We start from the raw sequence: 27,279 nt of genomic DNA on the forward strand, positions 1-27,279 counted from the left end.
CTGTGTGTGTCAGGGGAGTGTGGCCGAGGCCCTTGTCCCCCATCCTAGGGATTGGTTGCAGGTGTTAGGGGGCATTGCTGAGGCCCCCAGCCCTCCCCGCTTTCTGGCTTGGTAGCCCAGGAAAGTTCTGGTCCTTCAAGGTGTTATAGGTGGTCTTTGGTGAAATGAGAGCTTTACTAGTTAATATGAAACTTTGTCTCTGGCTGTTTAATTTCTTTAATCAGTGTTTTACAGTTTTCATTGCAGAGATCTTTCACCTCTTTGGTTAAATTTATTCCTAAGGATTTTTTTTGTTTTTTTTTTTTATTGTTGCTAGTGTAAATGGGATAGATTTCTTGATTTCTTTTTCTGCAAGATTGTTGTTGGTGTATAGAAATGCTACCGATGTTGTATGTGGATTTTTTTATCCTGCAACTTTACTGAATTTATCAGGTCTAGGAGTTTTTTAGTAGAATCTTTAGGTTTCTCTTTATATAATAACATGTCTTCAGCAAACAGGGATAACTTAACTTCCTCCTTTGCATTTTGAATGCCCTTTCTTTCTTTCTCTTGCCTCATTGCTCTGGCTAAAACTTCCAATACTATGTTGAACAGATGTGCTGAGAGTGGGCATCCTTGGCTTCTTCCATTTCGTAGGGGGAAAGATTTCAGCTTTTTCCTGTTCAGTATGATTAGCTGTGGGTTTGTCATATATAGCCTTTATTGTATTGAGATAGTTTCCTTCTATACCAAATTTGTTGAGAGTCTTTATTATGAAGGGATATTGAATTTTGTCAAATGCTTTTGCTGCATCTATCAAGATGGTCATATGTTTTTTTTTCTTTCTGTTGATGTGATATATTACATTTATTGATTTGCATATGTTGTACCATCCTTGCATCACTGGGAGAAATCCTGCATGGTGTATAATCTTTTTGGTGTGCTGTTGGATTTGGTTTGCTAGTATTTTATTGAGGATTTTTGCATCTAGGTTCATTAGAGATATTGGCCTGTAGTTTTCTTTTTTGTTGTTGTTGTTTCCTTGCCTGTTTTTGGTATCAACGTAATGCTGGCCTCGTAGTGTGAGTTTGGAAGAATTCAGTCCAGTTCAATTTTTTGAAATAGTTTAAGAAACATTGGTAATAGTTCGTCTTTAAATGTTTGGTAGAATTCAATAGTAAAGCCATCTGGTCCTGGGCTTTTCTTTGTTGGAAGACTTTTTCTTACTTATTCAGTCTCATTACTTGTTATTGGTCTATTTAGATTTTCTATTTCTTCTTGGTTTAGTCTTAGTAGGACATATGTGTCCAGGAATTTATCCATTTCCTCTAGGTTTTCATATTTATTGGTGTATAGTTTTTCATAATAGTCTCTGGTGTGATCCTTTGTATTTTAGTGCTATCTGTTGTAATGTCTCCATTTGTGTTTCTGATTTTATTTATTGGGGTCTTTTTTTATTGGTTAGTCTAGCTAATGGATTGTCAAATTTGTTTATTTTTTCAAAGAACCAACTTCTTTTTTGATTTAATTTTTGTATTATATTTTTAGCAACAATTTTATTTATTTCTGCTCTGATTTTTATATTTTTTTCATCTACATATTTTGGGTTTAGTTTGTTCTTGATTCTCTAGTTCCCCAAAGTTACATTGTTAAGCTGTTTATTTGAAATCTTTCTATTTATTTGATATAGGCATTTACTTCTATAAATTTTCCTCATAATGCTGCCTTGGCTGTATTCCATAGGTTTTGGTATGTTGTGTTTCTGTCTCCATTAGTCTCAAGAAATTTTTAAAATTTCCTTCTTAATCTCTTCTTTGACCCATTGGTTGTTCAAGAGCATGTTGTTTAATTTCCATGTATTTGTGTAGTTTCACAAGTTCCTCTTGTTATTGATTTCTAGTTTTGTTCCATAATGGTCAGAAAAAATATTTGATATCATTTAATTTTTTTGAACTTGTTGAGACTTATTTTATGGCCTAATACATGGTCAGTCCTGGAGAATTGTCCATGTACTGATGAAAAGAATGTGTATTCTGCAGATGTTGGATGAAATGCTCTGTATATGTCTGTTAGGACCATCGGGTCTATGGTACCATTTAAATCTCATGTTTCCTTGTTGGTTTTATGTCTCAATCTGACCAGTGCTGAGAGTGGGGTGTTAAAATCCCCAGCTATCATTGTATTGGTGTGTATCTCTCCCTTTAGATCTGATAATATTTGCTTTACATATCTGGGTGTTCTGGTGTTGGGTGTATATATGTTTATAATTGTTATATCCTCTCACTGTATTGATCCTTTTATCATTATATAGTGCCCTTCTTTGTCTCTTAGTACAGATTTTGATTTGAAGTCTGTTTATCTGATATAAGTATAACTATTTCTGCTCACTTATGTTTTCCATTTGCATGGAATATTTTTTCCATCCCTTCACTTTCAATCTAGTGTGTCTTTGTAAGTAAGGTGTGTTTCTTGTGGGCAGAATATGGATGGGTCATTTTTTTTGTCCACTCAGCCAGTCTACATCTTTTAATTGGGACATTTAATCCATTTACATTCAAGACTATTATTGGCATGTGAGGTCTTACTCCTCATTTTGTTGGTTGTTTTCTGATTGTTTTGTGTATTCTTTGCTCCTTTTTTCCTCTGTTATTGTTTATCCTAGCAAATTGTTGGTTTTCTGTATTGATAAGTTTTGGTTCCTTTCTCTTTCTAATTTGTATATCTACTCTGCAAGTAAGTTTCATGATTTCAGGTGTTTTCATTATGGCTGTTATCATTCTTTCTACTAAGCATTTCTTGTAAGGCCAGTCTGGTGGTGATAAATTACCTTAATTTTTGCTTGTGAGAGGAATACTTCATTTCTCCTTCATTTCTGAAGGAGAGCTTTGGTGAGTATAGTATTCTTGGTTGGCATTTTTTTTTTCTTTCAACACTTTGAATATATCACTCCATTCTCTCCTGGCCTTTAGGGTTTCTGCTGAGAAGTCTGCTGTTACTCTAATGGGGATTCCCTCATAAGTGACTTGACTTTTTTCTTATGCTATTTTTAGAATTCTCTTTTCGTCTTTAACTTTGGATAGTTTGACTACCGTGTGCCTCAGAGAAGACCTATTTGAGTTGAATCTTTTGGGGGACCTTTGAGCTTCCTGGATTTGGATGTTTGTTTCTTTCCCAAGACTAGGGAAGTTTTCAGCTATTAGTTCATTAAATAGGTTTTCATTATCTTTTTTGTTTTCTTTTCCTGCTGTAATGCCCATAATTCTAATATTTGTTTGCTTAATAGTATTCCACAGATCTTGTAAGCTTTGTTCATTCTTTTTTATTCTTTTTTCTTTTGTTGTCTTCCTGTGTTATTTCAAAACTGCTATCTTCAAGGTGAGAAATTCTTTCTTCTGCTTGATCTAGTCTGCTGAGACTATCAGATGTATGTTTTATCTCATTCAATGAATTCTTCAATTCCAAGATTTCTGCTTAATTATTTAAACAATATCTATGTCTTTGTTAAATTTCTCATTCAGATTATGAATTGTTTTTCTGATTTTATTGAGCTGTTTGTCTGTATTCTCTTGTATCTCAGTCAGTTTCCCTGAGATTGTTAATTTGAATTCCTTTTCCAGAAAGTTGGCAATTTCTGATTCTTTGGGATCAGTTACAGGAGCATTATTTTGGTTTTTTGATGGTGTCATGTTACCTTGTTTTTTCTTGTTCCTTGTTTCCCTGCATTGATATCTGTGCATCTGTTGAGTTTTGTGGAGTGACTTGCATGGGGAAAGACTTTCACCTGCGAATGCATCCTAGGTTGTCAGTCAGGTAGAGTGCAATGGCTTTGTTCAGGATAGATCCAGTAGTGTAGACTTTGTGTAGTTTCTTCAGCTGTAATCCACTTTCACTATGTCCATGAGTGAGTCAGGAACCTGTGCTTGGGAGGTTTGTGGCAGCAGTGGCACAGCTTTGTAGGGGGAGGGATTTGACCAAGGGTGGGCTCACCAGGGGCACATCATCCAAGCTGTTTCTAACTTAGATATGGGTGCATGTGATGGCTTAAAGACTTGAGGGTGGGTCTTCCAGGGGCTTGACAGCTGAGCTGTTTCTCTGAGACAGAAGTGTAGGTGTGATTTGGTTCAGCTAGCTGAGTGCAGGTCTGCCAGTGACATTTCCACTTTGCCACTTCTTTGGGCTTGATGTAAGATTGTGCTTCCCTCAGCAGTTCAAGAGCTGGTCTGGTGAGGGTGGAGCTTCTGCTTTTGGGTGGTGGATGGGGCCAGTAGGCAAGCTTGCAGTGATAGGGCCTGTACAGCTGCTTCTGAGTGATGGGCAGTGTCACTAGGCAGGCCTGCAGAGAGGGAGCCAGTCCAACTGCTTCTGCAACTGTTGGCAAAATTACTGTGTAGGACTGTTCAAGACAGTCTATGACTTCTCTAGGAGTGGATACACTTTATTTCCATCAGCTCAATTGTGTATTTATTATAGTAGAGACCCATGAGCTGTTTCTGGGTTGGGGGCTCAGGCACACATGATTCAGTCAGCTGGCAGGGCTGGGGGTTGGGAAAGGAACAGGGGGTGATCTGCTTGAGGAGGGTCTGCTTGTTTGATCTCTGGCCAGGGACATGGGGCACATTAGTTCAGCAGGACTAGGAAAGACTTCTCAGATTACGGAACTAGAGTCACAGCTGCTGTGAGCCCAGATTTCAAGCTGCTGGGATCAGGGTGTCGTAGGCTCTCCTGTGTGTGTGCTGGGAAGAGGGAAGAGCCTTAAATCTGGGAAAGCCCTGGGGCTACTGGCTCCAGGGCAGGGTGTGTCCCCAGAGGTTGTGTTTCTTACTGTAGGAACTCATAGTGCAGAGACAGCCTCAGACTAATAGCCTCCTGCTTAATTAATTTAACAGTTCTTTTCTTTCTCTGTAATGGTTGGTCCACTGTGTTCTAGCTTCTAGTGTTACAGTTGAGAAGTTTGATGATAATCTGGTTCTCTTTTCTTTGTAAATACCTGCTTTTTTTTCCATTATAGAAAGTGGTAAAATTTTTAGTCTAATCTTAGAGTTCAAAATTTTATCAGGATATCTTTAAGTATGTGCCATTTAAAATTACTCCTTCTTGGGATTTAGTGAGTTTGGGATTTAATCTGAGCACAACTTCAGATAAGGAAAGATGTCTTCTATCATTTCTCTGATTGTCACATCTTCATTTGTTTTTATCCTGTTATTCATAAGCTTACAAATGCTAAGTCTGTACTTGATGCCTATTAGGATTTCTATTTCTTTATTCTGTTTTCTACTCTACACTAGATCTTCTAAAACACTAAATTGCTTTTCCTCAGTGACTTTTCCTTTCTCATTTCAAAATCAACAGAATTTTTAAATTCAAGTACTCTTTAATTTAGTTCTCAAGACTATTTTTATATATTCTAATTTTATATCCATAGGAGATTGCAGTACATTTTTTTCTTTTTTTGTCTTGTGTCCTCCAGTATTTTTACCTCCACTTCTCTTGTTGATCATCTAAATCTCCTTTTTTTAAGCTGCTATGTCACATAAAATGTGTTCTTGATCCTCCTCTGCCTATTTATGTTATTGGGTGTGGGATACTTCAACACCTGTGCTTCTTAGGCTTTTGGAGTCTCTTGGAAAGTGGTAAATTTAAAAAAGTAAATAATAAAAGGGCAGGGTTTACACCCAGAGAGCTTTTAGTGGAATTTAGGCTTAAAAAATGATCTCTTTATTTTTTGGTGCAACCAGGGATGGATTGTACCTAGTCCAACATTACATTTCCTCTCCCATGATAAGTAGCATCTAGCCTTTCCCAATAAACAGTGGGAGAAGTTTCTTTCCTTGAATGAATCTGTGAATCTGTGATATTTGTTCCAAGTTTTGTTGCAGAGGAAAGCTTAGAAGAGGCTCTGACTGCTGGCTAGTAAATTTCAGGCCAGAATTCTATTTTATTTCTTAGGACTTGAGATCTCAGGTGATTCTAATTTCTCCTTCAGCTTCCAAGAGTAGACTTTGGTTCTTTCCAAGATTGAGTAGCCCCACCAGGGACTTAGGAAGGTGGAGAAGGACTGGAGAATATGGACACAGGCTGTCATCTTCCCAGAATCATAGTCCTCAGTTCTCCAACCCGGATTTAGTTCTATCTTATTTGTTTGTCTCTGGCAAGGTATATCACCAAATAGCTAACAGAACATGTCAAATATTCCTCCGTTTTGAAGTGTTGCCATTTTTGCCAAGATAGAGTTGTTTTGTTGGGTAACTTTTAATTGAACTTTTATTCTTTGGTGTATCTATTTTTAAAATGGAGAATTTATTCAGAGTAATATAAGCAGCTGGAGATTTGACTGGGTCATTTTGATCACCAGTAGGAGTTATCTGCAATTCAACAGTGTTCTCAGTAGTAGACTTTATTTTACTTTAAAGTCCTAGCAGTTTCAGAAGGGAATCTAATTATAAGATATTTTATGGAAAGTGTTTGGAAATTATTTCCCACTGGTACAGTTTTAAATATAGTAATTAGATTACTTTCCACTCCACCAAAAAAGTACTCCCCAAATTATATTATTTGCTACTTTCTTGAGCAGCCTGAAGGATAAAAAAACACAATTTGTGGGGATGGGGCAACTGACACTGGTTTTAAAAACCTTACTCATGTGAATTTTGTGATGCTGCCTGGCTCTTCTGATCACATCTCTGCTGAGTGGGGCCTAGAAACAGGGATGAGGCCAGAAACTAAAAATAAATTATAGGTCATGAAAGATGTAGGAGAGCAAAAGATTTTGGAGCAAGGTGTACTTAGAAAAAAAACCAAAGATTCACTTTTATAAGCCCTTTTATATATTTTGGAAATTTCTTGATGAAGAACCTCTTGGAATTATTTTTTGGTAGGTGTTATTAATCTGAATACATGCAATATTGCGTTTGCTTTGATTCATTTGGCATACATGCCAGTAAGAATAAAGATATACACCTCAGTTATTCCTGTGTGTTCTACTGTGTCTCACAGCACATTCCCCTTCTCCCCATTACCCACTCCCCTTTTAAAAATCAAATTAACTTCTGTCATTACATAATTTAACATTTATAGAACAATAGTCTTAAGGCCCTTTGGTGGTTCTTGTCAACATTAAGTACTATGTTTTTCCATTTATTTTTCAAATTTTGCCTTAATAGTGGCTGTATGGCACTTTGAAATTGAGGTATATTTAGTAATCATGTTATACTAACATTTCTATAAGCAAAAGGTCTAAAAAGGAATGAGGACTAAGAGTACATTTTGTAAACTCAAGTTAGAAATGATCTTCAGGGGGGCTGACCCCGTGACGCACTCGGGAGAGTGTGGCGCTGGGAGCGCAGCAGCGCTCCTGCCGCGGGTTCGGATCCTATATAGGGATGGCCGGTGCACTCACTGGCTTAGCGCAGTGCGGCCAGTCTCAAAAAAGACAAAAAAATAAAAATAAAAATAAAAATAAAGAAATGATCTTCAGGGGAATACTTCAAATTAACACCATTTGTTTTACTTATCTTAATACATGTGATGAAATTAAGTCCTACTTATTTTTATAAATTATTTGGAAAATAGAAGTTGTGAAGATAAGATATGAAACTTGCAGTTGAATTCTTAGGATTGCCTCTGCTTTCTGATCGACATTTCAACATACCACTTAGTATTTCATTACTGGAGTCACACAAGGAGAAATAGTCTCTCATTTTCCTTTAAAAAACACATTTGTTCTTTTCTTATGGACAATTTGGAAAATATAATATGTATGAAGCATAAAATGAAAATTCACCTGTCATGTAGAGATATGTTTCAATATATTTTATGTTAGTTTTTTTAAATATACAAGTGACTATAAAAATGAAACCAGAATTATGCTGTGTATTTTATCCCTTCACTTGATTATCATGAGAATTTTCCTATGCCAATACATTCTTTTGAAAATTTTAGTTACAGCAACTATAGTCCAATACAAAGAAGTATATCTAATTATTTCTTATGGTTAGATTGTTTATAAATTTATTTTATTACAAACAATACTATGATAAATATCCTTGAGTAAAATGTGTTTGTGCAAATCCTTTATTTAGGTTAGAATGGTAGGGGTGAAATGATTTTATCAAAGCGTACATATAAAGTCAGTAATATTTGTCTGATTATAAAAGTATTCCAAGTTGATTGTAGAAGGTTTGCATAATTCAGAAAAGTATAAAGAAAAAATTCAAACTGACCATTATTTCACTATTTAGAGATGACTTATTTAAAGTATTTTAAGCCTCCCCCAAATTTATTTTGCCAAAGGTTTGTTATACTGCTTTTTAAAAACAGTATAACATTAAAATAATACAATTACATTTTTCCACATTATTGCATTTTTCTGAAAATAAGATTTTAAAGACCTTTAAATATTTCATTATATGGGTATACCCTAATTTATCGAACTGTTTTTCTGTCAGAAATTAGGCTTTTTCAATTATTAGCTTTTATAATAATGGTCCAATGAACATCACTGAACATACATATAACATTTCTGCTTATTACCTCAGTAGACATATCTAGAAGTGGAATTTCAGAAAGAGGTGAAAGAGAAGAAACTATTTTTTAGATTCTTTATGCACATTACAAACTTATTTTTCAATAGATTTTTTTTCATTTTATGTTATCAATGTAAAGACTCTCACCAACATTGAACATTATTGTTAAAAAAGTTATGGAGCTGTCTGGTTAGCTCAGTTGGTTAGAGTGTGGTGTTGATAACACCAAGGTCAAAGGTTCAGATCCCCATGCAGCCCAAATGCCGGGGGAGAAAAAAAAAGCCAGTTTGGTCAGTAAAAGATGTTATCCATTATTTGAATTTTCATTTCTCTGAATACTAATGAAGTTAAATAATTTTTGTATAATCAGTGGTCAATCGTATTACTTCAGAATGATCTTTTCAAGACTTTTGTATGTTTTCCATTTAGTATACCATTTATTTTATTGATATATGGATCTCTGCATATTAAGGTTATTATTACTTTGTTTTATTTATTGTAAATAATTTTCCAAGAGTTTCATTTGCTTTAAAATTTTATTAGTAATGTTGTTCTAATAACAAGGATTAATTTTTTTTCATAAAATTAAGTCTCTAAATAATTTCCTTATTGTATTTATAAATATTTTTATTAGAAAGTTCATTAAAAGAAGAGTGCTTCTTTTTCCCACAAAATGCTTTAATTCACATGGTTTCATATGCTGCAGTATGTAAGGAGAATTTTAAGGTTTTTTTTTTTCCTATAGAAATTTAAAAACTTATTTCCTACCACAGTTTATTGAGTAATACACTCATTGTCTGTATAGTTTTGATACGTCTTTTTCATGTATTGTGTTTATATAATATATATATAATAAAAAGTGTATATTAAGTTCTGAACTAGTACTATTTCTCCTATCGTCTTTGCACAAGTACTACAGTATTTTACTTTTTATAGTACTTATCTTTTAAAAAAATAATTTCCTTACCTTTTTTCTTCTTTCTTTTTTCTGGTGGATTTTTAATTCATTTTGCCATCTTTCCCCACAGTTCAAACAGGATTAATTTGTTACTTTAACCATTCATTGAGAAGTATTTGTTGTTCAACTTATATCTGTTTTGTACAGTTCTAGTCTCAGATATAGTTCTATATAACACAATTTCAGCCCTTACTTTACTTATAACCTACAGAAAGAATGTACTTTGATTGTAATTATAATTAATATACTTTTGGGGATGAATTGTCATCTTTGGAACATTCAGCCTCTCAATCTAGATTGTGATATTTCTCTCCATTTAAACTAGTTTTCCCTTCTGTCTTGGTATGTATTTTTATGTTTTATAATTATACAGTTTTATTTACCTAGGACCCCCACATTTCTCATTAAGGGTATTGTCAGCTGTTTTGATTTTTGAATGTTTAACTTTTTGAATCATATTCTTTTCCTGTTATATATTCTAGAGGGTTTTGCTTGTATTTAGAAAGACTGTTAGTTTTTAAATGTTTATTTTATAACCAGTTGCCATATTTTATCCTCCTAAAAGGTTTTCAACTGATCTTCTTGAGTTTTATAAGTATGTAATTATTTCACCTGAAAATAATGATCATATTAATAACCATATTTTATAACCCTATTGAGAAACATTATTATACTTAAAAAACTTTGTATTTAAGTGATTTTTATATTTACTAATTATTCTTTATATTACATGTTGTACCTTTTTAAATTCTTAATTTGTCTCTTAGTGGGATGGAATTTATCCACAAATAGGATAAATTTATTATCTCAAGAATTACTCATGAGATCTGCATTTCTGAAGCCTTGCTTTTAAACATAACCAGTAGCTTTACTGTGGATAAAATTCTCAAGTTATAACCCTGCACCCTCAGTAATCTGTTGGCATTTTCTATCCTCTGATGCTTATACAATTGCATATATTGCAAAAATATAAGGTCAGTATAATATTTTCCCTTGGCAGGCATAGTAGAGTTCAAGAATTTTTGTTTTCTTTGTTTCCTGATTACTTAGGCTTTGAAAACCTTCCTGTTGGCAACCTTTTGTTTTGCTTAACCAGAGTCAGTTTCTATTATTTGTATCTAAGAATCCTGACTAGTACAGTAGGCAAATCGAATGCTCATTCTGAAAGCTTGAAGAGGTTATTCTTTTTCTTTAGAAAAAGATTTTGGCAGAATATGACTAGATATGATTCTTTTCTATTAATTTTTTTCAGGCATTTGCTTGGAAATTCTGGAAAGTTTTCTTCTTTATATCTTTGATTATTTTCTTTGTATCCACTGCTCAGTCTTATTTATCTAGGATTATATGTTCTTAGACTAATGTAGTGTTCTCGATTCCTTTGCTACACTAGATTCTCTGATATATTTTCATCTTTTTTTGTGTGTGTGGATTTGGGAGAATTTTTCCAATTTGGTTACTAAAACCCTAGTTTAATTTTATGTAACATTGGTTTAGCTCTTAGAGACTTCCAAAAATAATTTAAATTTTATAATATATTATTCTATTATTTCAACCAGTTTAATGATGTCTTTGATTCAACCTTAGCCTTTTCTTTTCTTATCATTCCCTGATTATGTTGCTGTGTTGAAGGTCCCCAAGAAAGTTTAACATAAAGGATTATCAAACTATGACTGGAAAGTAAATATAAAGATGTAAAACAAACTATAAAGATGTTGTATGGCTGAGAGAAGGTATCCAAGGAAGAACAATCTTGGAAGAGAGCCCCTCTCCATAAAGCTGGGCTTCAGACCACACTGGAGAAGGTATATATAGCTGCAGCCCACTGAATGGTTTGTCTCTGCTTAACCAACATCATCGGGAGCTCTGAAGCTGAGGTGGCTCTTCAGAACTGTCCATAGTTTTGAGGAAGTGGTTGGACGGCATTGACTACTTATTAGATTCAGGACACCCTAGGAAAACTCTTTGAGTTTTAGCAATGATAGAATGGCATTCTCTGGTGATGTTGTGACATATTTAGTGGTATAGGATCAGATCTGTTTAGAACAATTCTGTTTGGTCAGAGTTCTGTGTAATTGAAATCTATTTCCAGATGATGAAAATCCATAGCTGGAGAGCATAAAAATTCCTTTTCTTTGAGATGAAATTAGTTCATTGTAGGAAGACCAAGGTGAAACAGTGGAGAGTGAATCAGTAGAAGCATCTGGTAAATTGCTGATGTTTTTGTTTGTCCTGGGTACCTCCCACTTTACTACTTCAGACAGACGACTCATCAAGCATGGGTTTAATGCCTCGGCTAGACAGGATGTGGCTCAGGTATTCCAATTCAGGTGTTTAAACTTGGATCAGGGGGCTTTAATTAAATGCTGGCAGATGGTGAGAATGTTGCATAGCCTGAAGGATATTGCTATATTATTTAACTTGTCCTGGTGCATCTGGATGTTTCTTTTGCACTTAAAAAAATTACCTCAAGAAAGAGATAAATTTTTGAAAATACTCATTATCAATTTGATTATTAATTAAAGATAGCCTTTTTGGGAAAAACATGATCAGTTTTTATTTCCTTTCACTAAATTGGTGAAATATTTCCACCAAAAAGCATTTATCAAGTGCTATTGAACATACAAAAGAAGCATTTTAAATTCAGCATTAACGTACCCACTCTGCCACAACTACTCTAGATATTGGGAATATAAACATAAGTAAGACATAGATCTTCCCCTCCTACAAGCTACTACCCTGAGAAAGGATTTTATTTTAGACAGTGTTGATTATTTACTTAAAATTGACCAGGTCAGAGTTGGGCCTTGAGGTGAGAGATTAACCCCAAAGGTTTGCTTCTGAAGACACCTTTCCAGACCCCTTTCCTTTTCTCCAGTATGCACACTATGATGTGACTGCGACAGGTGAAATTAGTGAAGGTGGATTTAGGATTAGAAAATAACCCCAAATCTAAACTTATCCTGAGCACAAGTCAATTTTAAACCAAGACCACAAACCTGGATAATTTCTACCAGGCCACACAGCCTTTTAAAACCAAATGAACAGTTTGACTTCTCTGCATTGGAAAACATAAGTTCACCAGGTATATTTAACACACACACACAAACACAAGCAGAACCAACAACAAAAATGCTTCCTGTGGAGACATAATTTCTTAACTTATGTTGTTGTATGTATTCTAAAAGAAACTTCAAAAATTTTTTGAATGAGCCATAGTATTATTTAAAAATACCTTTTTTTTTTTTTTTTTTTTTTTTTTTGCTGCTAATTTTTGTCACCTAAGTAATGATTTGAACAAACTGTGATCTAGGTTTCAGTTTTGTTTACCTGTTTTATCCTTACATACACAATTCACTTTGTGAATTAGTGTGATTTGTCTTTTTGTATGAACTGAGAGAAAGGGAAATCATATGTACTCTTGAGGATGCTTTGAGACTTATTTTGTTAATGTTTGTAGTAAAAAGTTTTGTTAAAAAATTGAGGACCATTTCTTATTGTGTAATTTCTTCCAGCCAATAATGTGAATCATGGAAGTCACCCAGAATTATCAAGTCATTACTCTAAACCATCTGTTCCACATCTCTTAGCAGCACGATGTCCTTAACCTACGCTTGGCTTTATAAATATTAAGACTGTGCAAAATCCTCAATTTCTATTCTCATTTTATTTATTCTACCTCAATTTAGTATCATTGTGACCTAGAGTTAATCAGTTTTCTGCTGATCTAACAGACTTAATGTCTAACTTGTATTCAGTTACTTTTCAATAGAAAATTCTTCAGTCATATGTTTTGTTCATTTATGGTGGTTTAATTAATATACATCTCAATTATATTCTTTGTTTTTCCAAAATTTTACTTTCATATAACCGAAAACTGTTTCCCCAGAAAATGGATGAAAATATGACAGAATAGTGTATATAATATAAAGATGAGGGGTGGCAAGGAATATACTGTCGTATATTGAAAATTATAATAATGAGGATTTTTATCCTTTTGTTGTGGGTTATTGAAAGTCTTTCTTTACATATTTTCCTGATAAAACATATCTATTATTTTCTGTTTTCAGTCCAATACACTCACATGTGTTCATGTGCATACATGTATATATACATATACAAAGTTACTTACACACCAGCACTGAAGGCATTTCTATTTTATAGTTGTTTAAAGAGGAACCAGAGCATGAGTAGGGTCCAGAGTTGTCCAGTCAAAATTTACAGCATATGATGTGCCCAGAAATGTGTTAGTGATTTTTCAAGATACACAAAGAATAGAAAGTATTGTCTCTACAGTCATAAAGATAAGATATACTTTATGTAACATCTTGCGAATAGTTCAAAACAATACATTGAGTTGTCCAGGCCAGCTGTACTATGGGACATCAAAGAAGAGAAACAGTATCTGGGTCCTTTATATCCAACCCAGAGGCTTTCTGGTTTTTGATCACAATAGAATTAGAAGAAGAAAATTGTGTCATGACAAATGTCGAACCTGTTTTAAACTATCCATTTATCCACAACAGAGCCCTGATTGTTTTTTTCTGCCCCATCTCCTCACCAGGCCTTTCCTCATACCTGATTTGCCAGACATGGGAGGCACATTCGTACTGCATGATCATGCAATCCCTGTGCTTCGTTCCCATCCCTCTTTTCCTCTCTCGTCGGAATTTTTATTTCTTGAGGTGCTGTGGTGCAAAGGCAAGCATCTCTGAATTCTCTCTTTCATTCTCCCTGGTTGAAAATAATTGCTCCCTCTTTATTTTCTTCGAACACCTTCTTTCAGTATCTCTATAATGCTTATAATTTTGATCTAGGTTTACCATCTAGTTATGTATATAGATATGTATATGTATATACTCTTTATTCCTTGAATTCAGAGTTTATGACATATTTATCTTTCCCTTCCCTCACCCTCAAGTTTAGCCTTGTAGACAGTAGTTTCTCTTCAATAAATATTTAAAAATTTAAATGAATTTGTTTGAAATATTGGGTATAAACAACATAATCTTTAATTAAAATAATGTAAGTGGTAGTGAAATTATGTTTAGAAGTAGTTCAGGTTGATTTTTAAGGTATATGCACTCCTTGATGCAAAACCAGTAATTGAATAACTACTGTGTGACAGGTGATAAATATGGAGTGGTAAATATGGAGTTGACAGAGTAGGGAGAAGCAATATTAATATATTTAAAGAATTTGTACAAAATAGAGGAAATGGGATAATTTAGCCAGAATAATGTAAGAAGTGAAAAGAGCTCTAGAAAGGGAGAGGCAGTTATGAAAAATACATACGTCTTATTTTAGAAAGCATTTTTGTTAAACTTCCATGAGCTAATGACAGGGTATGAAATAATTCCTTCTGTAAACTATTAGAATACTGGACAAAATATATAAAATATCCATTATCAAACTTGTATAAAAGATAGGCCTGTGATCCCCAATAAAGAAGAAACAAAAGGGAGCAAACCCTACTACCACCCCAGCATCTGTCTGAATGAAATTTCGTAAATATAGCACAAGGAGAAAAAACAGAGTCAGGTCATCTCACTGAGTTCAAAATACACAGATTGGAGTTGGGGAAGGCTGAGTCAGCTAGAATTTGTAGTCAGAGGAACAGAAAAGAGGGAGCTACACAGAGAAAGAGGTCCAGAAAACTTCCTAAAGTTATCTTTGAATCTTTAGCTGAATATCAATCTGCACATGGATAAAATGAAACTCTATGAATTCAGAAAAGAAAAAACCTTTAAAGAAAGAACGACACCAGGGATGTGTAAATAGAAAAATTGCTGCAGCTCACACAGGGCCAAGAATCATTCAAGTGAAGAGATCTTGCTGAACACATGAGGCCTTCAGTAGAGATCTCAGAAGGGAACTTACATCTTAGTGGTGGGGTTAAACTAACCCCAGAATAAAGGTTACTCCAAATCCACCTAAAAAAATCTGGAAAACAAGCCTCGTATGCATCAAATGGATCTCCAAATAACATTATTCTGTGCCAGAACAAGGTCCAGTACTTTTTAAAGGAATACAACTAAACTCAGAACTCAATAATGTATTTTCCGGTATCCAATAAAAATGACTAGACATGAAAAGAAAAATTAAATTCATAACCATGTGAGCAATTTGTCTATAAAAACAGACATGGAAATTACAGAGTTGATTGAATTTGTATACAAGATAATAAATCTTGTGCTATAATTATGCAAATATATTATGTGTTTTGTGCAATTTATAGCAAGGATTTTTTTTTTAAATTAACTGTAAATTCACTCCCATCCTTCACTGCATACTTAAACTATGTGTTTGCTGTTCAGACATAACAAGTATTATTAAAATTAATTATTTACTAAAAAATGAAGAGTTTAAAGGAAAAGGTGACTGTGAAGAGAGAAATGTAGGTATAAAAGATTGAAATGGAAAATTTAGTGATGAAAAATGCAATATCTGAAATGAAAAATAAAGTGCATACAATTAACAGCTTTGCAGAAGGAATGATCAGTGAAATGGGAAATATTGCAAGTGAAAGCATCCAAAATAAAACACAGAGAGAAAAATGACTGAAAATAAACACACAGAACTTCAGTAACCTGTGGAAAAATATCTTGCAATCAAACATATGTGTAAGTAGAGTTCTAAAAGGAGAGGAAAGGTTGGGAGTGGGAGAATAACAAAAAAAATTTGAAAAACAATGACCGAAAAATTTGTAACTTGGATGAAAACTATAAACACACTGACCTAAGAAGCTAAACAAATGCCAACATAACAAACACAAGGAAAACTAAAGATACATCATAATCAAGTTGTTGAAGACCAGTCAAAAAGATAAAATCTTAAAGCAGCCAGAGGAAAAATAATTACTTTATGTAGAGAGGAACAAAGATAAGAAAGAAGCAGACTTGTTAGAAACAATGTAAACCAGATTGAAATGAAATTAAAAATTAACAGAAAGGCATTTGGAAAAATTCCCAAAGAAGTGGAAATTAAATAACATGTGATAGAGTTTGGATGTGTTGTCCCCACCAAAACTCATGTGGAAATTTGATCCCCAATGTGGCAATGCAGAAGCTGTTTGAGTCATGGGGGCGGATCCCTCATTGGATTAATGCTCTCTCTGGGTAGGGGGGATTGATGAGTGAGTTCTCGCTCTATTAGTTCCTGTGAGAGCTTTGTTGTTTAAAAGACCCTGGCACCTCCCCTCTCTTTCTTGCTTCCTCTCGCCATGTGATCTGCTTGTACCCGCCTGCTGCCTGCCACTTTCTGCCATGAGTAGAAATAGCCTGAAGTCTGTGCCAGATGTGGCTGTCCCAGATTCGGAAGCCAAATAAACCTCTTTTCCTTATAAATTACCCAGTTTCAGGTACCTCTGTCATAGCAACATGAACAGACTAATACAACATGCTTCATAAATAAACAGTGTGTCAAAGTAGAAATCACACAGAAAATTAGAAAGTACTTTGAACTGAATGCAAATAAGAGCAGAGAATATAAAAATTTGTAGATAAAGTTAGTGTTTAGAGGGAGACTCATAGACTCAAATTCTTATGAAAAGGAAAGAGATCTTAAATAAATAACCTAAGCTTTAACATTAAGAAACGAGATAAAAGAGGAAATTAAACCAAAAGTGAAAATGATTAAAATCAAAATCAATGAAATAGAATATGAACAACCAATGGGGGGGGGGGGGGAAGCAATGAAACCAAATGCTAATTCTTTGAAAAAATTAATAAAATTTATAAACCTCTACTTAGAGTGATCAAAAAGGAGAAGAAAACAAATTACCAATATCAGGAATAAAAAGGGGGATATGAATACAGATCCAAGATAATAAAGAGTATAATAAAGGAACAATATGAATGACTTTATGCCAATAAATCTGGCAACCTAGATGAGAGGAAGAATTACTTGAAAGACACAAATTATGAAAAGTGACTCAAGAAGAAATATAAAATCTAAATATGTTTATATTAGTTAAAGAAGCATAATTCATAATTAAAATCTTCCCCACAAGAAAACTTCAGGCCTAGATGATTCATGGGTGAAATGCTTTTAGAAAATAAAGGATGAGGGTCAATTCCAACTTACTGTAGTAGATCAGCATTAGTGTGATATCAAAGCACTTCACAAAGAGAAAACTATAGATCAGTATCACTCATGAACACATTCTTAAAAATTCTCAACAAAATAGTAACAAATGAAGTCCAGCGATACATTAAAAAGATTATATGTCATTTAAAATTTAATTATTGTGTTCCATAAGTTCATTCCATGATGACTGATTTTAGGTTTTGGCCAAATATTGGTTTAAATTCTTGGCCATTCAGGATTGTCCAAATATATGTACAAGGGTACTTCAAAAAGTTCATGGAAAAATGGAATTAAAAGATAATACGAATCTTTCCTTGAACTTTTTGAAAGACCCCTCATATCACTATATTTGTGTATATAGGTAGTTTTTGAGCTTATAAGTTTTATTATCATTTTAAAATTAAAAAAATCATAGTCTAATAAAAAAAAAAAAGATTATGTCATGACCAAGTGGTGCATACCAGAAAGGCAAGTATATTCATCTGTTTCTCTTGCTTATAGCAAAATGCCTGGAACTGGGTAATTTGAAAGGAGATGAAATTTATTGCTTAGTTTTTCGTAGGCTGGGAGGTTCAAACTCCAGGGAACACATTTGGTGAAGGCCTTTGTGGTGGTGACAGTGACCCAGGCGTCTCACATGGCAGAAAATGGTGGAGCAGAGAAAGACACTAACCTCCTCATTCACTCTCCTTTTAAATCCCTCCAAACCATGCCCATGACCATCATTTTTAATCGTTCACTACAGCATGGTCCTACAATTTAATCATCTCTTCAAGGCGCCACCCTTCTATTACCATAGTAGGATTTCCTACTCTTAACAATTACAGTGGGGATTAAGTTTGGGGAGGATGTCCAACCCAAGGCACATGTATTACTTTAATTTTCATAAAAAATCAATAAAACAATTTCATTTTTGAAAAACAATGACGAAAAGACCTGTGGCTATCCTTTAGGTAGTCCAGATTGCTAACTCATTTTAGTTTGTTGTCCTTTGTTTTGATAACTATTTGCCTCCTTCCTGGATTCTGCCTCTTTGCCTGGTCCCTTTGCGCTGACAGTTATGTTAGACTGTTTTGAACGTTTGTTGTCTTTTTGAAGAATTCTAATAATTAGGAGCTTGCTTCCATGGTGTGATAGAAAGATAATAGGACCTAAGGTCAGAGGTCATGGATTATCTGGCCTTTTTTGTAGGATAATCTTAAAAGTTGAGTACCATCTTAAGCATTAGTTTCTTCACTTGTAAAATATGGATAATCCTTCCTTTACTTTATTGGGCTGTTATGTATCTGAAAGCATTTTATAAATTATAAAGCACCATTGTATATAATTTTTAAATGATTACATCTTATATGCCATATATAAAATATATGAAAAATTACACACACATGCGACACACACCCCACCTCAGAGGGAAGTCCCATTTCTTCCATGTTAGACTGATATACAGTAATTATTTTAGAAAGTATTTTTCTTTGATTGAGCTCAAATTTGACTCCCAGTGGTATTTATCTATTATGACAGTTTTTTCATTTGCAACAGTGTAGAATTGATCTGATCTTGCTTCTATATAATTACCACGTAGCAACCAGGAAAACTAACAGGCTCAAACTATACAGTCTATTCTCTTTAGAAGAATTTTCACATTTTTCTGGAATTTTAAGAACACAGTTGGATCTCTAGTAAAAAGTGTAAAAGGCATTTGAAATAAAGGAAACCTTGTCAGTTTAAGTGGGTTCATGTGGCTTCTTTTCAATATATAGTTGGAGATTATATTTAGCTTGATAAAATCTTTCCAAGGCATCTTTAGTTGTAAAGAAATAAAGTTAAAAATTATGGCTTGACACAGCCAATTTATATACTGTCATTAGGGGGCAGTACTAAACCACTGATAAATTTCTTCATTTCTGTTAAAGCTACTGGTAATGGTTAATATAAAATAAAACTAAAATAGCAATTAGGATATTTGTGATACAATTATGTACACCCCTTAATATTAGTAAAATTTTCTAGGTAGCAAAATGAAAATGATAGTTTAAAATTCATTTATTCAATAATTTATTCAATAAATATTTATTAGGTTCTATTATGCACAACACATTGTGAGAGATACAAATGTGAATAAGGCAATGTTTTCTTTCAGATAACTTACAATTAACTAGGGTAAGCAAGCCACACGTGTATGTGTGTGTGTGTGAGTGTGTGTCTATGCAGAAGCATGCTGTGTGTGTACAACTCCTTCAGGATAAAGATAATAGTAAAAATAGCAATACTTACTGATTACTTTTATGTGCCAGTCACTGTCAAGCCGTTAATTTTATCCTCATGCAGCCTTAACAAATAGGAATTATTATTCCTACTTTTACAGATAAAGAAACTGAGGATTAATAAGATTGTATGATTTTTTTCAAAGTTACACATCTTGGAAGTGGCTACACAGGCTAGTACTTAAATGTGCATCTATTTGACTTCAAAGCCAATGCTCTTTGCCACTATGCTATCATCTCAAGGGGTGTGTGAAATAGTATAACAAACAAACTCACACAAAAAACTATAGACATTCAGGAGAAGGTGACATCATTTATGTTTGGGGGAAATCTAGAAAATTTTATGTAAGGGATGAAATCTGAACTATATTTTGAATCGGTGGGATTACAAGAAAATAAGATCTAAAAATGCTAGTTAATGTTTATTGAAAACTTATTATGTGTCAGGCACTTGATATTCATTATTTCATTTCATTATCAGGAAGAAATCCTGAGGGAGATTCTACTGTATTATTTTCCATTGCATAGATAAGGCAAGTGAGGCTGACTGTGGTCATATCTGCTGAAAATCATACAGCCAATAAGTGGGACAGTTGGCACTTGAATTCAGGACTCTCTAATTTTAGAGCTTACACCCTTGACCACTACAATATGCCATACAGAGTGGTAAGGTGGAAAGCTTGAATAAATGATTCAAGCATGATTAGGCAAGGGTAAACAATTCCACCTGGTTGTAATCTGGGATGAATATAATGAAATAAGAAATAGAACTCAAAAATAGAATCTTGCTGGGGTCTGGCTGGTTAGCTCACTTGGTTAGAGTGTGGTGCTGATAACAGAATGGTCAAGGGTTCAGATCCTCTTACCAGCCAGCTGCCAAAACAAAACAATAATAGTAATAATAAAATAGAACCTTGAAGCCAGATTAAGAAATTTGGATATTATTCACGGTGGAATGGAAGTAATTAGAGATTTATGAGCAGGTAAGAGACATAAACAGATTTTTTTTTTTCTTTAGGGAAGGGAAAGAGATGGAGGAAGTTCTCTGTATGATTGGATTAAATAATTATAGTACCATTAACAAAAATAGAACCAATTATTCTATCAAAAATAAAGAACCGATTAATCTATGAAACGTTGATGGTTCTTAGCCAACTATGTAATGGTTTATAGTGCCATGCCATGTCAATACTGATGGTCAGACCATTAACTGATCGTGAGTCGGAGAAGGATATACCTCTTTGATCATTTTATTCATTTTTGTGAACAGTATCGATCAAATATATAAATGCTCTTGCTAGGTTAAGGCTTTAGACTTCCTAAGATTTTTTTTCACCCAGAGGATCTAAACAATAAAAAATCCCCATGATAATCACCTTTAATTTGATTTGAGAAATATGTATTTATGGAAGTGTAGGGGCTGCTATGTACCAAATTACAGAAATTTTCACTGGCTTTCACCGCAAAATGTTGTTAGGAGTATCATCATGCAGCAGAAACATATTCCACAAATATTTCTTTTATTTAAACTGCAAGTACATCAGCGTGGTTTTTCAGTATGTTGTCTTTTAGAGGATATTGTGACAAATCAAAGGTCTCATAACATAGTGGTTAAGGGGGAGTAAGCTCTACAGTCTAGTAGTCTGGCTTAGCATCCTTTTTCTGCCACTTACCAGCTCTGCGACCCTGGGCTTTACTTGACTTTTCTGTGCTTTAGATTCTTCGTTTATAAAATGAGGGAAAAAATAATATTTGCCTTAAAGGGCTGTTGTGTAAATTAAAATAGTTAATAATGGTCTTATGACACTGCAAGTCACATAGTTCTCATTATAACTCAGGTATTGTTATTACCGTATTGTATGGAAAGTGATTGAGGAACTATAATTTTATTTTTTCTTAGTTACTGACAATTGATAAAGGGAAAGTTAAGATGTGAATGCATAAAACTTGTTTGAATAGGGGGAAGAAGAAAGTCATATTCTATTTTTGAGAGCAAGAACTTTTTTTTAGGGGGGTTGTTATTTACAGTCAATATGTAGAATATCTTTACTAACTGCAGGAATCACTCTTAGTGCTGAACACTACCTTCTGAAGACCTTTAGTCAAATATATTCTCTTAATGTTTATATGCATTTTTTTCCCCCTAAATCCAGCCTTCTGGGCGTTCAGCAGGTTCTTTGAATATGGAATTTTCCTTTAGTTTCTACAAAATTTCTTGCATTATTTCTTTGTTGCTCCCATCTCTACTCTTTTTAATTCACCCAGCTTTCTCACTTCAACTTAAGTTGAATTATACATATTTTTGGCTCAGTTACATGGCATAGCCATATAACTGTGGATAGAGTGAGCTGACTTTTGCTTACTAAGATATACCACAAGTAATTTATATAATTTAATTGATGTTAAGATACCTAAATAACATTGATATACTACATTGTCATAATATAAATTTAATTTCAGAGAACTTCATCTACAATAAATTTGTCACCAGAAGTGGAAGAAGAGGATGATGATGAAAACACTTGTGGGCCCTCAGGACTTTGGGAAGCATTAACTCCTTGTAATGGATGTAGGAACCTTGGCTTCCCCATGCTTGCACAGGTAAAGGTTTGCTTTTATTAAGGTACAATAAAACATGAAAATGGTTGTCTATGATTTTTAAGATTACCTATTCCCCCCCAATCCAATTAGTATCTTGTTCATTTTGTAACTTTTCTTCAGTTAGTGTCAAGTAAAATGTGCATGTAACTTACTGTGCATGTGTGTGCATATGCAAAGACATAATTTATATAATTGTATTTTTAAAAAATTTGGTATGATATGATAGAGAAAAGTTATCTTGTTTATGAGGCAGAAATATATTTATATTTATGATCCAGAAATATATCATTTTAAAGAATACTATTTTTAAAAAGTAATTAAAAGTGATCTAAGATGTAGTTACAAGGAAATATGTTAAGGTTCTTTAAAAGCATACCCAGTGATGTTTTTTCTCAGCATAGTAAGTCACTGTGGATCACAGTCACAATGTGAATGTGTACTACTGAGGGTGTTGGAGTACAGTACAAAAATGAGACCAGAACGCTACTAGAACATTATCTACAAGCTTGAAATCATTTCCCTATTTATTAAGTCAACTTTAATTCTATTGTATCACCTTCAAATTCCTGTTGTGTGTTATGGACCATAAGCGCTTAGAGAAGTTTCAGAACTAAACAAAATATTCCAGAGTTAGAAATTTTGAGGCTATAATGAAAATATCTCTACAGAAGATGAAAAAGAACTTAATACAAAGGAGTATGTTAAAAGATTAATACAAAGATTATGGATGGAAAACACAGTCTAGGACAGAAAATGATTCACAGTAATTGTTCAGGAAAGTGTCATATCTCAAAAATATTTTTCTGTTTTACAACAAATAGGAAACGTGTATAAGAAACCATCATGTTTTTCTCATCTCTATGTCACAGAAAATTTTTTCCTATTCAAATTCTAATATTAATTTATTGTAGAAAGCTAAATAGGACATTCAAATCAATATATAGTACTTTAAAAAATCTCCTCATTGGACTTTTAATATGGTTTATTGTAACTGTTACAGAAGTGTCAATATATACTGGACTGTGAGATCTACTCAACCTTCTTGTGCTCAACACCTAGGATCAAATGCCAGTGTAGTTCCTGGCATATGGTCAGAATTAAGTAATAGGTGTGTGAATAAATGAACAAATGTATATATTCTAGGGCTTTGTGTCTTTAGTTAAAGTTTTTATATATTGGTATTTACCTCATATCTATACGGGTAAAGTGGAAAGCAAATTAAGAAGCATGAGTCTTATTTCATTAATATGCTCTCATTTGCTTAACAGTTCACCAGTAATTGAATGTTTCTATTTTTTTCCTCTAATTAATTTAATGTTCTTGTGAGAATACATTTTTTAATCATTATTTTAAATTATATCTTAAAAAGTAGAAGTCTTGGAACAAAATAAAGTATTAGCGTTCTTACCATAATAGCCAGATTACTCTGCTAGTCAAAAAGCCATCAAGGAAACTGAGGGGTAGGATGGCTGACTAGAGGTACTCAGCTCTCACCTCTGATGCAAAGAAAGTTCAAAACAAATGGATAATCATACGATGAATAGAGTTTCTTAGAGAAAACACCAGAATTCAGCAAAAGGGTAAGGGAGACACCCTTAGGTTTAGAAACTCTTAATGGCAGCGTAGAAAGACAAGTGAAGCACCTGACCAAGATTGGCTTGGAGCCAGGAAAATGCTGGAAAATGATAGGCAAGGAGAATCCTGAATAGTCACCGCTGTGCCACAGATGCCTGCAATCCAAGCTACAGGGAAGCTGCATGGCCTTTGTAGGCCTTGAGTCCGGTGTGAGAGCTTCTGGGAACCCACATGACTACAGTGATCCAGAGACGGAGTTCACACTCAGCCCGTCCCATCTTCCAGTCCTGGGTTGTTGCAAGATGCCTTTATTTTGGGATCAGAGCCGATTCCTGAGTGCATTTCGCCCTGGGCCCCCAAAGCCCCAGCATCTCCATAGCCCTAAATCCCCATCATCATACCATGACTCTGACACCTGAGCCCATGTGGTGCTCTGCATCCTTGGGCACAGGCAGTCTAGCACGATGTGGAGGCCATCCCCGGGACAGAAGGAGCCAGTGCAAGCACTTTCTGGAGCCAGAAAACCAACCGATCAGGGCTTTATGCCACTGCCAGCAGTCCTGCTGTCTTCAGTGGAGCACCCTTGCACCTCTCTCAGGGGCATAGAGTCCTGCTGTGGCTCCAGCAAACCTGTCCAGAGCCACCCACTCCAGCTAGGAAGCTTGAAGCCCCCACATATCACTCTTGGGGGAACAGAGTCCTATCTGTAGCTTTAGCCCATTGAAGGCCACCCACCCCAGCTGGGGAACTGCAGAGTGACCCAGCAACTCTTTTGGGTACAGGGGCCCACCCACAACCTTAGCAACCTTGCAGGGGGAAGCCCATTCCAGCCGAGGGGCTGCAGAGTGACCCAGTGTTTCTCTTGGGTGTGTGAGGGCCCATTCATGGCCCTGATGACTTCACCCAGAAAGGGCCACTCCAGCTGAACAGCTGCAGATCACCCCAGCATCTCTCTTGGAAGTGTAGGGTCCTACCTACAACCCCAGAGACCTTGCACAGGATGGCCCACTCCAGCCGAAGAGCTGCAGAGTGACCCAGTGTCTCTCTTGGGGGTGCAAGGGATTGCCCATGACTGCAGAGGCCTCACTCAGAGCAGCCAGAGTGGAGCTCCAGAGCACCCTGGTGTCTCTCTTGGGGCACGTGGTCCTGCCCACAACCTCAGCAGCCTTGCCCAGAGTGTTCCACTCCAGCTGAGGAGCTTCAGAGTGACCCAACATCTCTCTTGGGGGATCAGGGTCCTGCTCATGACTCAAGTGACCTTACACTGTGTGGCCTACTTTAGCTGAGGAGCTGCAGAGTAACCCAGTGTGTCTCTTGAGGGTCCAGGGTCCCCTGCCCATGATCCCAGTGACCTCACCCAGAGCAATCCACTAAACCACAAATCTCCAGTACCAGACCCCAAAGGAAAACAAATCTATGAAATGCCTGTAAGGGAATTCCAAATAATAATCTTAAGGAAACTTAATGAGATGCAAGAAAATACCAACCAACAGCATAAAAAAGTCAGAAGAACAATTCAGGATCTATTATGAATTGAACTGCATACCCCCAAGTTTAATGTGTTAGAGTCTTGGTACCCACTGAGAAAGTGTTAAGAGGGAGGGAAATCCTATTGTGGTGGTTGAAAGGTGGGGCCTTGAAGAGGTGATTAGATTGGAGGACCATGCTATAGTGAATGGATTAAAAATGGTGGTCAGGGGCTTGGTTCTGAGGGCTTTAAAAGAAGAGCACATGAGAAGTTCTCTCTCCCTGCTTCTGCCATCTTGCAATGTGATACCCTGTGTCACTGAAGCCACTGCCAAGGAAGACCTTCACCAGATGTGATCCCTGGACTTTGGGCTTCCGAGCCTCTGAAACTGTAAGCAATAAATTTTGTCTTCTTATGAATTGCCCAGGTCTGTGTATTTTGTTATAAGCAGCAGAAATGGACTAATACAAGATCTAAAGGAGAAATTCAACAAAGAGATAGATATCACAAAAAAGAATCAGGCAGAAGTCTTGGAAGTGAAGAATTCATTAAATAAATTAAGAAATACAACCAAGAGCTTAAGCAACAAGCAAGATCAAACAGAGGAAAGAATTTCTGAACTTGAAGACAGGCTTTTTGAAATAATCTAGTTGGGTAAATTAAAAAAAAAAAAAGGAAAGCCTGTGAGATCTATGGGATAACTTTAAGTGTGAAAACATCTGTATTATGGGTGTTCTGGAATGAAAAGAGAAGGGAAAAGGCATCAAAAACTTATAAAACAAAATAATAGCTGAAAACTTCCCAAGAATTGGGATATGAACTTCCAGATCCAAGAGATTGAAAGATCCTCGAACAGATTTAATCCATAAAGCATCTCTCTGAGACATATTGTAGTTAACTTGTCAGAAGTCAAAGACAATGAGGGAATTCTAAAAACAGCAAGAGAAAAGCACCAAGTCACCTATAAGAGAATCCCCATCAGACTAATAACAGAATATCAGTAGAAACTATACTGGCTATCAGAAGATTGGATGATGTATTCAAAGTGTTGAAAGAGAAGAAACTACCAGCCAAGAACACTATGCTTAGCAAATTTATCCTTCAGAAATGAAGGAGAAATACAAACAAAAAGTGTGGGAATTCATCACTGCAAGACCAGCCCTTAAAGAGTCCACCATCTGGAAGCAAAAGAACAACAACTACAGTCATGATAATATACAAAAGGATAAAACTCACTGGTTGAGCAGATATGCATATGAGAAAGAGAACGAAATTATATCTTATCACTATAAAAAACCAACAAACAGCAAAGACAAACAATAAAAGGGAAAGAAAAGAATAAAAGATATATAAAATAACCATAAAAAATAAACGAAATGTCAGGAATAAGGGAATACCTTTCAATAACAGCCTTAAATGTAAATGGATTAAATTCCCTATTTAAAAAATATAAACAGGGTGAGTTGATTAAAACGAAAGGCCCAACTATATGATGCATACGAGAAATGCACTTCACCTGCAAAGACATATAAAATAGTGAAGGGATGGAAAAAGATATTCTATGCTAATGGAAACAAAATACGAGCAGGAGTAGCTATATTTATATTGGATAAAACAGATTTTAAACCTAAAACTTTTTATAGAGATAAAGAAGGATGATATATAATGATAAAGGGATCACTTCAGCAAGAGGATATAACAATTGTAAATATATGTACACCCAGCTTCAAAACACCCAGATATATACAGCAAATATTATTGGATCTAAAGGGTGAGATAGACCCCAATACAATAATAGTTTGGGACTTCAATACACCTCTGTCATCA

The 27,279-nt window shown here is 34.9% G+C and overlaps 1 protein-coding gene across 6 annotated transcripts in view; it reads left to right on the top strand.

The window, feature by feature from the left end:
• Positions 1–27,279, top strand: part of ANKS1B (ankyrin repeat and sterile alpha motif domain containing 1B) — a 1,093,604-nt gene that overhangs the window by 295,214 nt on the left and 771,111 nt on the right. For all 6 annotated transcript variants that reach the window (XM_063076110.1, XM_063076111.1, XM_063076113.1 and 3 more), the window contains exon 9: positions 22,269–22,409. In XM_063076110.1, coding sequence (XP_062932180.1) covers positions 22,269–22,409 — 141 coding nt within the window. The remainder of the gene's footprint in view (positions 1–22,268; positions 22,410–27,279) is intronic.

This window comes from Cynocephalus volans, chromosome 12 (genome assembly GCF_027409185.1).
Source record: "Cynocephalus volans isolate mCynVol1 chromosome 12, mCynVol1.pri, whole genome shotgun sequence".
Classification (NCBI taxonomy): Eukaryota; Metazoa; Chordata; class Mammalia; order Dermoptera; family Cynocephalidae; genus Cynocephalus; species Cynocephalus volans.